The following is a 14665-nucleotide window of genomic DNA, read 5'->3' as shown; positions in this document are numbered from 1 at the left end:
ACTTCCTATAACATCACTGGTCTGACTGCTGGAGTCAGTTACACATTCTGCATCACTGCTGTGGCAGCAGATAAATCAACAGAAGGAGAAACTGTCTGCATCTCACAATTCACTAGTATGTAGAATTAAAAAATGTCTTTCTTGCTATATAGTAGTGACTATGTAAAACTATAAAATGTCTGTTTTTTGCTACAAAGTATGTTATAAGAATGATTCACATTTACTCCTGTGTGTATTTATATTTCACTTGTATCCTGATTGTTAAAAACAGAAAAAAAGAAAAGAAAAAAGAAAAACTTGACATCTGTGAATCTCCATACAAAGCTCACGTTAAAGTAGTAGTTAAAATACTGCCTTCCCCCTTGTCAGTCTATTGTTCGTTAATTTGGCCCACCAGTTCACGTTTCATCCTTTAAGTGTTTCTACTTTGCTTGTGTCTTGTGGTTTTTTCAAATCATCAATTATGACTTCACTGTAAAAAAAAAAAATCCGTAAAATTTACGGTAAATAAACGGCAGCTGTGGTTGCCAGAATTTTACCGTAAAAATACGGTAGCAGCGTTTTAGGTTTTACGGTTTTAACAAATTTACAGTTAAATACCATAATTTCATTAACTGATATAATGTTAATATACCAACCCACTGAAGTACTGAAATCTGTTTTGTACCTTTGTAATACACTGCACCAAAAGCAGGTGGTCATGAGAAAATCACATGATAAACCAAAGCATATCACAAGCAGCTTTTAAATATTAACATATATAGAAGGTGCACAATGTTAATCACACAAACACTAAACACCATCATGGTAACACACATGAAAATGAAATAATGCAATAAATATTAATTGAACAACATTAGATGTAACATACATCCCTAATGTACACAACTGATAAGAACATAACTAAGAAGAAACATAGTTATCTCAAAAAAAAAAACAAAAAAAAACATCAAATTTGAAATGTAACGCAGGGAATTCTGGGAATGTCAATTTACGGCTATTCACTGTAAATTATACAATCTTTTTCACTTCCAAAAACGGTATACTACCGTAAAATTACATGTACTGCCCAATACAGTTTTTCACCGTATATAGAAGGGGAACTTACTGTTAACCATTTAACGGGTTTTTATTGTAGCTTTTTTACCGTTAAATTCACTGTCATTTTTACAGTGTTGCTTCTTTCTCCTAAACACAGAGCCAGATGTGATCAGGAATCTCAGAGTAACCAATTTCACAACATCATCTGTGTTTCTGACATGGGATGAACCAATTGGAAATAGATCTTTCTTCAAAGTTCAATGGGCTGATGATAAAACAGATGCAACTTATAACACTTCCTATAACATCACTGGTCTGACTGCTGGAGTCAATTACACATTCTGCATCACTGCTGTGGCAGCAGATCAATCAACAGAAGGAGACACTGTCTGCATCTCACAATTCACAAGTATGTAGAATTTAAAAAAATCTAATTTTCTTGCTATATACAGCAGTAGTAACTATGTAAAACTATAAAATGTCTGTTTTGTGCTACAAAGTATAAGAATGATTCACATTTCCCCATTGTATGTATTTATATTTCACTTGTGTTCTGATTGTTAAAAAAAGAAAAGAAAAGAAACAAAAAACTCAACATTTGTGAATCCCTACACAGAACCAGATGTGATCAGGAATCTCAGAGTGACCAATTTCACAACATCATCTGTGTTTCTGAGATGGGATGAACCAGTTGGAAATAGATCTTTCTTTAAACTTCACCGGACTGATGATAAAACAAATAAAACTACTACTAATACTTCCTATAACATCACTTATTGTACTAACCCTAAACCTACCCTAACAGTCTACTCTGAGAGTTAGTAGACATGTAGTTGCAAATTAATGAGAATTAGTTGACATGTAGTTGACATGTAGTTACAAAGTTACTTATAGTTAGTAGAATGTCTAAAGTGGACTGTCGAAATAAAGTGTAACCCAAGATACTGCCTTCCCCCTTGTCAGTCTATTGTTTGTTATTTGGCCCACCAGTTCACGTTTCATCCTTTATGTATTTCTACTTTGCTTGTGTCTTGTGTGATGGTTTTTTCAAATCAACAATTATGACTCGCTTCTTTCTCCGAAACACAGAGCCAGATGTGATCAGGAACCTCAGAGTGACCAATTTCACAACATCATCTGTGTTTCTGAGATGGGATGAACCAATTGGACATAGATCTTTCTTTAAACTTCACCGGACTGATGATAAAACAAATAAAACTACTACTAACACTTCCTATAACATCACTGGTCTGACTGCTGGAGTCAGTTACACATTCTGCATCACTGCTGTGGCAGCAGATCAATCAACAGAAGGAGACACTGTCTGCATCTCACAATTCACAAGTATGTAGAATTATAAAATCGGATTTTCTTGCTATATAGTAGTGACTATATGTAAAACTATAAAATATCTGTTTTGTGCTACAAAGTATGTTATAAGAATAATGCCTTCCCTCTTTTTAGTCAATTGTTAGTTAATCTGGCCCACCAGTCGACATTTCCCCCATATGTATGTATATTTCACTTTTGTCCTGATTGTAAAAAAAAAAAATTGCTCTTCTCTCCCCAAACAGAGCCAAATATGATCATAAATCTAACAGTGTCTGAAATCACACCATCATCTGTGTTTCTGACATGGGAAGAACCAGTTGGATATAGATCTTTCTTTCAAATTCAGTGGACGGGTGATAAAACAAACAGAAGTTCAACAACTAGTAACACTTCTTATCACATCACTGATCTGACCGCTGGAGTCAGTTACACATTTATCATCACAGCTGTTGCAGCAGATCAATCAACAGAAGGAGAATCAGTGGTTACCTCAAAATATACTAGTATGTTTTCCAATTAAATGTTTCCTGATTTTTCTAGCCAGATACTCATATTATTGACTGATTCCTTTCAAATATATATAAATCTTCACTACATTAGGATTTCAGGAGTCACGTTTTAATTCCCAAATGTCTGTTATTTTTCACTCACAGAGCCTGACGTCATAATGAACCTCACAGCTGATGATATTACAACATCCTCTGTCTTACTAAACTGGACTAAACCGAATGGTCAAAGCTCCCGTTATCGTGTAGAATATGAAGATAAGAATGTGATCACTGAAAACACCTCCATCAAAATAAATGATCTGATTCCTGGAGCGCAGTACACATTCAGAGTGTTTGCAGTTGCAGCTGATCATGTGACCGAGGGAAGAGCCAATCAGATTTCACTGTATACCAGTAAGAGCTCTGATTGGATGTTTAATCTGAGATAATCTGCGGAATCTTCATCCTTGAAACCAGCTCATATTTACTTGCATTGAGCAGAAAACTACAGCAACATCTCACTGAGTTCTGGCCTTATTACAATTATTTGATCAATTCATAATTGCACAACTCATACTTACTCATATTTACAGTCATACTTTATTTAATTCCCCTTGCATCAACATGTATGAATTGCTCTTCTCTCCCCACACAGAGCCAGGTGTGATCAGGATTCTCAAAATTACTGAAATCACAACATCATCAGTGTTTCTAAAATGGAATGAAACAGTTGGAAGTAGATCTTTCTTTAACCTTAATTGGAGTGATGGTAAAACATCCAACCATACAATAACCAATAACACATGGTATAACATCACTGGTCTGACTGCTGGAGTCAATTACACATTCTACATCACTGCTGTGGCAGCCGACAATTCAACAGAAGGAGAAACTTTCTGTATCTCAAACTATACCAGTATGTAAAACGATAAATTATCTGTTCTTTGCTAAATAGACTGTTTAAACAAACTGACCCAAATTTTTTCTACTAATATAATTTTATCAGTATCTACTTGTTTTAATGTGAGGAACCTAAAACATATGTGTTCGGTCACACTTTAGGGACCAATTCCCACCATTAACTACGACTTTTGCCTCAATAAACTCCTCTAATTTGCTGCTTACTAATAGTTATTAAGGTAGTTGTTAAGTTTAGGTGTGGGGTAGGATTAAAGGATCCAAAATGTGGTCATGAAGAATAAGGCTTTAATATGTGCACTAATAAACAGCCAATATGCTAGTGATATGCATGTTAATAAGCAACTACTTAAACGTGAGAATTCGTCCCTAAACTAAAGTGCTATCGCATGTTCTTAGTTGTACACACTGAATATGTTTTTATTGCCATAACCTATTAATCCTCAGCTTTGTCAGCATCTCATTTTTGGACGGAAAATTGTACAGTGTACATTTGATTCTCACAAATTCTGGTGTAACTACATATACCATGTAATTGTATAATTATAATTCCCACTTTCACCAACTCATTTATTTTTCTTTGCCCCACACAGAGCCAGATGTGATCAAGAAACTCAGAGTGACTGATGTCACAAAATCTTCTGTGTATCTGACATGGAATGAACCAGCTGGAAATAGAGATTTTTTTAGAATTCAATGGAGTGAGAAAAGGAAGTATGTAACAACTAATAACACTTCCTATCACATCAATGATCTGACTGCTGGAGTCAATTACACATTCTGCATCACTGCTGTGGCAGCAGATCAATCAACAGAAGGAGACATTTTATGCATCTCACAATTTACCAGTATGTAAAATGATCAAATATCTGTCCTCTTCCCCTTTGTGCAAATCTTGTACAAAACTCCCAAAGTAACTTTTAATATAATGTTGTGACTCTCAATGTCACTAACTCCATCAGAAAATTACATAATACCCATAATGTGTTTTTTAAGGATAATCTATTGCATCTCAGTGTATCATCTTTTCATTAAGTGATCTGGATAATATAATAAACAAGGTTTTATTCTGAAAAAAACCTTAAAATACTTTATTGCTTTTTCTTCACCGGAAACGTGTTTAATTATATTATGTAATAATTCTCATGTAGATTCCCCTGAGTCTAACATTCCACTGATTGTTGGCGTAGTTTTGGCAGTGCTCTGTTTTCTCTTCATCATCACTCTCATTCTCTTCTTCTATTCAAAAAGGTGAGTTGCCAGTGTCATCAGAGAAGTAAATACTGGATATATTTCAAGATACAAAAGTCTTTCAGATTCATTTTAGTAACATTTCTTTATTACTCCCTGTTATAGACAAACCAAAAAACAATGTCCCGACATCCCTGTACACAACATTAGGTAACTTTGTTTGAGATGTTTACAGTTAAAAATTTTCTTTGACAAAACTTAAAATTGTTAATGCATGAATGTTTCCTTCTATTTCCAGCAATAAAATGTAAGTAACTGTTTTATTATTAATCTATTCATTTTTAATGTTGAAACATGATTTTTTTACGCTTTATTGTATATTTGTTACGTGTTTTTTTTTATGGTACACAGTAATATTGCTTTGAGAATAGAGGATTATGAAGAGTACTTTAAGCAGAAACATGCAGATTCCAACTGTGGTTTTGCTGAAGAGTATGAGGTACACATGAGAAACACAAATATGTATTTTTTTTTTAATTTACACACTTCTTCCTATGACAATATTATCAAACAGTTTTACTCTGGACTTGTCACAGAAATTCATTTAGAAATGAGTGTTTTCAAAATCTAGATCTAAAGAAGTGCTGTGTTGTTGCAGGAGTTGAAAACTGTTGGAACGGCACAGTCCAAAAACACTGCCCTGGCTATTGAAAACAAGCCGAAGAACCGTTACAGCAATGTGCTACCTTGTGAGTAGACTGACTGTTGCACTAAAAGGTGGCATGAGTTTTCCCCAATCACAGGCTTCAATCTCTAGCTGACTGATAGATTGTACCCAGACTATTCACACTGAAGTCACATTGCACAAAGCCAGATACATTTTCAGTTCATTTCCTAAGGCGCAGAGCCAAAACACAACCAAAATAATGTTCTCCTGCAAGATGCATAGTTTATTTTGTTAACCGCTAGAGGGCCAAAAGTTGCATGCTGTAGGTTTAAAGAAATAAACAAAAATGAAGAACAGAGAATACATTCAATGTAGACTCAGGATTATGATTATCTAAACTAGACACAGGTGATAACAATCAGAAATCAAGAAAAATAAGAAATGAATGAACAGGAAATGTATACAGACAATATGTGAAAAAAATGATCAAAATTTAAAAAAAAGTGCTTGGAGTATAACAGAACATGATAGGTATGACGCTTAGTGTTGGGAAGGTTATTTTGGAAATGTAATAGGTTACAGATTACAAGTTACCATATTTAAAATGTAATAAGTAGTGTAACTGTTTCAATTACTTTATTAAAGTAATGTAACTGATTACATTTGATTACTTTTTGATTACTTTTCTAAATTTCTAAATACGATTGATATTCAAACTATATTCATTAAGATGTGAATGAATTTTTTTTTTTTACTATATAGCTACTCTTTTTAAGGTATCATTTTTATTCTATTTACTTTCTGGATCATTCTCTTAGGATCTCCTCCCTTCTGCGTGGATCCCTGTTAATTTTCTGTCCATATTTCTCTTCCACTAATTTCTCTCCCTCAATTCTCTCTGTCTCAAAAACAAAGCATCACATTTTATACTTATTTTCATGACACTTTATAACAGTACAAGTTTTCTGTAAAAACATCAGAAAATAGTTTAATGAATGTAATTATTGCATTTAAGTACATTGAAAATTATCAAAAAAGAATAAAAAGGAGTTAAACAAATCTTATTTAATTATTTAAAATGCTTTTTAAACAGACCTTGTCATCTGGTGTGACTGTACAGGCGTCACACCAGAGGACATTATCTGTCACACCAAAGGACGTTTCAGCCTTCTGTCAATTAATGACCTTGCTATTCCGAGCTAACCTGTCATTAGCGGTAAGCAAGACACATTTGCAGAATTTTCCATAATTATGTAGTTTAACATGCAGTTTTTAATTAAAAAATATATAATTTAGGGGTGTCACACCAAAGGACAACAAAAGTAACACTTTTGTAGTGGTTCCAAAAAAGTTAAATATTTGCACAATTATGAGACAAAAATTTACCATGTGCACATCATCATCAAGTTCCTATGTTTTCAGAAATGTATGGATGAAAGAAATGATTGCCATTTACTAAAATAGACACTTGTACAATTATGCCGGAGGTATCTATTAAAATTTTTATGCTTTTCTTTTTCATTTATAAAAGTTACACCATAGGACAAAAGTCGGTGATGACCGACGAATTGGGATCTCGCCAGAGAGACCAATCCACTTCGAGTGTAAACTAAACTAGCCAATGCACATTGGCATGCGATTATTGCATCCAGCTGCCGCTGATCACAGCGTGAGTATAAGAGGCAGCAGGTGCACCGCATTCATTCATGCTTTCGCTGAGGAGCCGAGCCGGTGACCCGGCAGCTCAGCGGTGGAACAGCAACTGTGGCGACACACTGCGGAGTCACCTCCTCCCAGAGGGGGTTAAGTGACATTTACTCACGTGGAGTAACCCTGAGGGGCCCCTACTGCACATGGAAGTCTCTGAGATGGCTCATGGCTGCTTCATTTAGAGATGACAGAACGTGGTCTGGCAGGGGAAACACGGCCCTAGTAATTGTACCGTGGAAATATGAGCGGGCAGGGCACACCTTGTGCTCCATAGGCCAAGGTGATGGCATCCACTATCCAGTGGGCCATCCTCTGCTTGGAGACAGTCTTCCCCTTCTGCTGTCCACCGTAACAGACAAAGAGCTGTTCTGAGGTCCTAAAGCTCTGAGTTCTATCTACGTACTGTCGCAGAGTGCGTACAGGATAGAGCAAAGCTAGGGCTGGGTCTGCCTCCTCCAGGGGCAGGGAGTGGTAGGAGCCTTGGGCACATAGCCGGGCCGGGGTCTCAGTGTTGCACTGGAATCAGCCGGCCCAAACTGAAGGCACGATTCGTCGACCAAAAATGCCTGCAGGTCCCCCACCCTCTTGATTGAGGCCAATGCAGTCAGGAGCAGGGTTTTCATAGAAAGAAACTTCAACTCGACTGACTGCAAAGGCTCGAAAGTGGCAGCTTGTAGGGCTCTTAGCACCAATGCCAAATCCCAAGAGGGCAGAGAGGGAGGCCTCGAAGGATTTAACCTCCTGGCCCCCCTAAGAAACCTGACGAGCAGATCATGCTTCCCCACTGACCTCCCATCTATGCGGTTGTGATGGGCCGAAATAGCAGCAAAGTAAACCTTAAGGGTGGAGGGGGACAGCCTACGCTACAACCCTTACTGCAAGAAGGAAAGCACGGCTCTGATCGAACATTTCCGGGGGTCATCCTGGTGGGAGGGGCTGTCACGAGGAGCATGAGTTCCGGGAACCAGGTCCTGTTGAGCCAATGTGGAGCCACTAACAAGACCTGCTCCTTGTCCTCCCTGATCTTGCACAGTGTCTGTGCAAGCAGGCTCACTGTGGGGCACGCATATTTGCACAGGCCCCGGGGCCAGCTGTGTGCCAGTGCGTCCGTACCAAGCATGAGGCGGCTCAGGGCAAGGCGTACTGCTAGCAACTCGAGGCAATTAATATGCCAACGCAGTTGGGGACCCGTGAAAACCCATAAAACCCCTGAGACTGCGTACCCGTTGTACGTGGCCCCCCAGCAGGTGGCCGAGGCATCCGTGAATACCACAGCATGCCTGGATACCTGTTTCATGGGCACTCCTGCCCGAAGAAATGAGGGATCTGACCACAGGCTGAAGGTTCTGCAGCAGGCCGGTGTAATCTGAACCCGGTGAGTACCGCGTCGCCACGCCCACCTCGGGACTCGGTCATGGAGCCAGTGCTGAAGCGGTCTCATAAGCATTTTCCTGGGTGAGGCGTGCTGTCTGGCTGACCGAATCCAACTCCATGCCGAGAAAAGAGATCCACTGCATTGACACAAGTTTGCTCTTTTCCCAGTTGACCCAAAGACCCAACGGGCTGAGGTGTCTGAGCACCAGGTCCCTGTGTGTGCACAACTGATCGCGAGACTGTGTGAGTATGAGCCAGATGAGTGAGATAGTTGAGAATGTGCACCCACCGTTCTCTCAAAGGAACAAGGGCTGCCTCCACTACTTTGGTGAAGACGCGAGGCGACAGGGACAGCCTGAAGGGCAGGACCTTGTACTGATATGCCCGACCCTCGAACGCGAACCGCAGGAATGGCCTGTGCCGCGGGAGGATCGAGACATGAAAGTACGCGTCCTTCAGGTCGATCGCTGCAAACCAATCTTGGGGACGGATGCACTCGAAAATGCGTTTCTGCGTCAACATCTTGAACGCACGGTTCAAAACTCGCAGATCCAAGATAGGTCATAACCCACCGCTTTTCTTGGGCACAATGAAGTAAGGGCTGTAAAACCCCGACCTCATATCGGCTGAAGGGACTCTATCGCGTCCTTCGCCAGCAGGACTGCAATTTCCACACGCAAGACAGGGGCATCGACAGCCTTGACTGAAGTGAACCGGATGCCCCTGAACTTGGGGGGACGCCGGGCGAACTGAATCGCATAGCCGAGTCTGATGGTCCGCAGGAGCCACCGAGACGGACTGGGGAGCGCTAACCAGGCTCCGAGAGACCGTGCCAGAGGAACCAACGGAGCCACCGACGTACCCACAGTGGGGCAGTGTGGTGGAACACAGGGACTCGACCCGAGGCCTGTGACGGCCTGGCCTGTGGCAGAGGGCGGAGTCTGGGTGTGAAGTGTAACACTCACCTGGTTCCTCCGTGTGCGGGAGAAAACACAGGGTCCTGGTTTGAGGCTTGTGACAGCCCGGTGTGTGACGACATGAAGCGGGGACTTGAATGCTACAGTCCCTACCTGGTTTCACGAATGGGCAGGAGGGGTGCTCTTGGGCAACCCACTTATGCCCGCTGACGAGAGAGGAGGGGGGAAGTGACCCTGTGATGCAAAGTTCACAACTCTCCTCCTCTTTCATTCAGCTCAGTTCAGTTTAAATAGTATCTTTGCAATCATTTGCAATCAAGTCAACAATATCGCTGGAAATGAAGTGTCCCCAACTAAGCAAGCCAGAGGCGACAGTGGCAAGGAACCAAAACTCCATCGGTGACAGAATGGCTGCTGGGCCAGCAGCGGAACAAAAACAAAACTAATCAAAAAGATTCTCCACCCGGCCCTCCTCCAGGGGAGGGAGTGGTGTGGTCACCATCTCCCGACGAGCAGTCTCCTCCATCTCCGGGTCGCCCATCTCAGGGCCTCTTGCACTTGTGCTTACCGCCAGGTTTGGCAGGGGCTTGGACAGGCTGGGCACCCTGCCTGCGACCGGCTCCACGATGCTGCCTGGTGGAAGGCTGCTGCTGCTGCTGCGTGGGAGTGGGGGCAGCCGCAGGGGGGCGCCCACGGCGATGAGCAGGCTGAGGGGCTGCAGCCCGGACGGAAGCAGCAGGTTTCCTCCGGTGCAGGATGTGTTTGATCGCCTCCGTCTACTTCTGTGCTGCTTAAAACTGCTGGGCGAAGCACTCGACAGCGTCGCCAAAAAGGCCGGTCTGAGACACGGGGGCATTCAGGAATTGTACTTTCTCATGCTCCTTCATGTCGGCCAGACACAGCCAGAGATGGCGCTCCTGGACCACTAACGTGGACATTGCACCACCCAGGGACTGTGCGGTCACCTTTGTCGCTCGAAGCACGTGGTCTGTCGCAGCACGCAGCTCATGTAGGACTGCCCGGTCGTGACCACCCTCGTGCAGGTCTTTCAGGGCTTTGGCCTTCTGCAGTAACGCCATGGCGTGGAGGGCGGAAGCTGCCTCCCCACAAGCTCTGTAAGCACTGTCAGTTAAACCTGACGAATACTTACAGGCCCGTGAGAGGAGACATGGATCACCCCGCAAAGTGGTAGCGGCCGTCGGACACAGTTGCATCGCCACCGACCGCTCCACCGAGGGAATGCCCGTGTACCCCAAAGCGGCTCCATCATCATGGGTGGTGAGAGCGGAGGAGCTACAAGATTTGTTTCAGGCAGTAAAAGGTGCCTTCCACGATCTTGTGAGCTCCTCATGCACCTCCGGGAAGAATGGCACCGGAGGGGGGCGCTGAGAACCAGCGCGACCTCCACCAAGAAACCGCTCATCCAGCCTCGAAGGATCGGGACATGGTGGAGGATTCCACACGAGTCCGACATTCTCGGTGGCCCGGGAAAGCATAGCCGTCATCTCTGGGTCTGGCTCGGACAATGCTGTCACACCTGAAGGGGGCAACGCAGCCGAGTCGTCATCCCCAGAGAGAGAGAGCTCGCCCTCCGATTCAGCGATTGACATCTGGTCTCGAGGGGGCAAACCGAAGGAAACGACCGGCTCCCTCCACTTTGTAGAGGGGCCAACACGTCCCTCCGGCCGCTCCACCGGCTGCGGAGTGCTTGAGGGGTGACGAACTCCCTCTGGGGAAGCCGTCACTGGGATCCTCAAATCACCTCTGACTCCGCCGGACACAGCGCCGCCCCGACTGTCGAGACGAACACTGGATCGCGGCAGAGGGACCCCGCCACGTTTGACATAACAGAGTCTTTCATGCAACTCCGAGATGGTCATGTCCCCACAAGTGAAACATGCACCATCCACGAACGCTTGCTCAGCATGCTCAATGGCCAGACACGTGAGACAGCGATCGTGACCATCCCGAGGCGCCAGATAGCGACCGCACCCAGAAACGCACGGGTGATAAGACATCTTTAAAAAGACGCGATCACCCGTGTTGCTCTTTTAGAGAAATGTTCTTTTTGTGCTGAAGCACGCAGGAGAGCTGGCCACCACACACTCCTGGTGTAGCTGTCTGCACGAAGATGATTTCTGTTCTCGCTGTGCGACCGTGACCACCGCTGCCGTGCCGTAACGCCCGCACTCGTAAGTGATGCACTACCGCTCGGCTCCGAAGCGAAAGAATGAATGAATGCAGTGCACCTGCTGCCTCTTATACTTACGCTGTGATCAGCGGCAGCTGGATGCAATAATCGCATGCCAATGTGCATTAGCTCATTTAGTTTACACTCGAAGTGGATTGGCCTCTCTAGTGAGATCCCAATTCGTTGGTCATCACCGACGTGATGTCAAAAGAGACCGACTGAAAGGGAACAACAGGTCCATGTAAGACAAAGAAATGTTTAATGATTTACTGAATTTTAAATAACGACAATATTAATTATATTCATTTTTGTCTTGTGGGACAGTGAAAATGCCATGTCACGTCAAGAACCCAATTAAATTACGTAATTTAGGTACATGTAAATAGTTACTTCCCAACTCTGATGACGCTACAATGCAACCTTATAACCTTATATAAAATCAGATGCATAATTTTGAGTTCTTAATTAATAACTACTTTCTAATACTAATTGTATGTTTGCCTTCAACAGATGATGCTTCAAGAGTGAAGTTATCAATGTGTGGCAGTCCCTTTGATGACTACATCAATGCCAACTACATCCCAGTAAGCATATAAACAGAAGTGAAAATTTCGGAATCGTTTTTTTTGTTTTTTTTTTGGTTATGTCTAAGCATGTTTTTCACTCTTCTTTCGTTCTCTTTTTTTTTTTTTTGAACAGGGCTATAATTCAAGAAAAGAGTTTATAGCAGCTCAGGGTCCACTGCCCGTCACAGTGAATGAATTCTGGAGAATGGTCTGGGAGAAGAATGTCTTCACCATAGTGATGCTGACCAAATGCAACGAGATGGGACGAGTAAGTTTTCATTGTGAAATATTATTATTTGGCATTTTTATGCCTTTATTTCGATAGGACAGTAGTTAGACAGGAAGCAAAGTGGGGGAGAGATAGAGGAATGGATCACGAAAGGTCCCCATCTCAGGACTCGAACTCGGGATGCCCAAAGCACAATGGCACTACATGTTGGCGTGCTGCCTATGAGGCTATCACCACCGACCATCGTGACATATTATTAGTCACATTGAAAAGTGGTAAAATGTGAAAATGTATACTCGGAGTAAAGATAACCAGCACTCTGTCATTTTCTCCAGGTGAAATGTGAGAAGTACTGGCCATCAGGGACTAATCATTATCAAAACATCTCTGTGACAACCACCTCAGAGATAGAACTGGAGAGTTGGACCATAAGAGACTTCAGAATCAAAAATGTAAAGCAACACTTCCTGTACCTGATATCTCCATTTATTCCTTCAGTAGTATATAAGAGTGGATTTTGTTGTTGTTGTTGTTTTTAAATCTTTTATTGTAATATTTTACAATAATATGATGGATAATTCTGTAGGTGAAAACAGCAGAAACTCGCTACGTACGTCAGTTCCACTTCACGGCGTGGCCGGATCATGGAGTTCCACAGACCACTGAAGTCCTCATTGACTTCAGACACCTGGTCAGAGAACACATGGACCAGTACTCACGCCACTCTCCAACTGTGGTGCATTGCAGGTAAGTTCCTATTAACAAGCATTCACAAATTTACATTACAATGCAAACATTAAATTTCAAATTTGCCATTTGTTAGTTTAAACTTTTATTTTATTATTTGACCTTCACACTTTTTTAGTGCCGGTGTGGGAAGAACAGGGACCTTCATTGCCATTGACCACCTGATCTTCCAGATTGAAAGAAACAGCATGGTGGACATCTACGGAATTGTTAATGATATGCGCATGCACAGGCCTCTCATGGTGCAGACTGAGGTAAGGTTTTCTGGGGATCAGTACAAGTTAAGCTTGTACCTCCTTTAAAAAAATGGCGGTTACAGTGAGGCACTTACAACGAAAGTAAGTGCAGCCAGCTTTTAGAGCAGAAATGCGAGGCTTATAATTTTGTAAAAGCACTTACTGTAAGAAAGCAGACTGAGCCAGATGATTCTTTATTGAACACATGGGTAAACAACAGGTGGAGCAGGAATGGCAGTAGAAATCAGACACAGATGTAGAAGATGACACAATGATAATGCAGTTGGTAATGATGGTGATAAAGGCATAATGATCACAGAGGAACCATGAGGGAGTCATGAAGAGAACACTACTGAAGGGTAGTGCAATCAGAGAGTCCTCTATGTACTGTAAGACTAGACAATGAGGGTATGTGATGAGTATATATGGAGTCCTTGATGACCAGAGTGGAGAGGGGGCGCTCTGGTTGACCATGTCCCTGAGGAGCTGGATGGTTGGGATGATTGTAGTGGAACATGGTGAGTAGGGATGGTCCAGAATGTCACCTCGAGTGATCTACAGCGTTGGTCTGGGATGGTCCACAGATATGGGCCAATGTATTGAGGAAACTACTTTCTGCATGGAAGACAGAGGGCCTTATCATACACTAGACGCAATGCGATGCCAGGCACGACGCAAGTGTTTTGCTATTTTCAGCCCGATGCAGTTATCATTTTCATGTCCAGCGCCACATTGTTTAAAGAGCAAATGCACTTGCACCCATCTGTTTGCCCATGGGCGTACTGGTCTGAAAACGAGATGTGTTCAGGCACATTGTTAGTGCACTGCTATTTTAAAGCAACTGAAACGATTACGCCATTGTCAATGGCGCAGTATTTTTTTGTTGTTTATTTAAAGGGTGCGTTAGTAATGTGCGCCTATAGGTGGGTGCACAATGCGTGTATACTCTGCTTATTATACACACAGGGACAAGCAGCAGCACACATACATGCCAAATATGAAAAATTAAAGGATTACAATGTAAAAGATTATTATTGTGTAGGCTACATAAACACCTA

At 42.5% G+C, this 14665-nt stretch overlaps 1 protein-coding gene across 1 annotated transcript in view; it reads left to right on the top strand.

The window, feature by feature from the left end:
* Nucleotides 1-14665, top strand: part of LOC107758747 (receptor-type tyrosine-protein phosphatase eta) — a 58550-nt gene that overhangs the window by 39875 nt on the left and 4010 nt on the right. Inside the window, exons 18-33 of the mRNA XM_016576549.1 lie at nucleotides 1199-1450; nucleotides 1658-1753; nucleotides 2712-2876; nucleotides 3027-3275; nucleotides 3517-3777; nucleotides 4373-4627; nucleotides 4931-5030; nucleotides 5136-5180; nucleotides 5269-5277; nucleotides 5382-5469; nucleotides 5629-5719; nucleotides 12340-12413; nucleotides 12529-12663; nucleotides 12960-13076; nucleotides 13211-13371; nucleotides 13490-13625. Of these exons, the coding sequence (XP_016432035.1) occupies nucleotides 1199-1450; nucleotides 1658-1753; nucleotides 2712-2876; nucleotides 3027-3275; nucleotides 3517-3777; nucleotides 4373-4627; nucleotides 4931-5030; nucleotides 5136-5180; nucleotides 5269-5277; nucleotides 5382-5469; nucleotides 5629-5719; nucleotides 12340-12413; nucleotides 12529-12663; nucleotides 12960-13076; nucleotides 13211-13371; nucleotides 13490-13625 (2234 nt within the window). The remainder of the gene's footprint in view (nucleotides 1-1198; nucleotides 1451-1657; nucleotides 1754-2711; nucleotides 2877-3026; nucleotides 3276-3516; nucleotides 3778-4372; nucleotides 4628-4930; nucleotides 5031-5135; nucleotides 5181-5268; nucleotides 5278-5381; nucleotides 5470-5628; nucleotides 5720-12339; nucleotides 12414-12528; nucleotides 12664-12959; nucleotides 13077-13210; nucleotides 13372-13489; nucleotides 13626-14665) is intronic.

Source organism: Sinocyclocheilus rhinocerous, unplaced genomic scaffold (genome assembly GCF_001515625.1).
Source record: "Sinocyclocheilus rhinocerous isolate Xijiao unplaced genomic scaffold, SAMN03320098_v1.1 scaffold954, whole genome shotgun sequence".
NCBI classification, from domain to species: domain Eukaryota; kingdom Metazoa; phylum Chordata; class Actinopteri; order Cypriniformes; family Cyprinidae; genus Sinocyclocheilus; species Sinocyclocheilus rhinocerous.
This window is presented reverse-complemented; position numbering and strand designations above follow the sequence as displayed.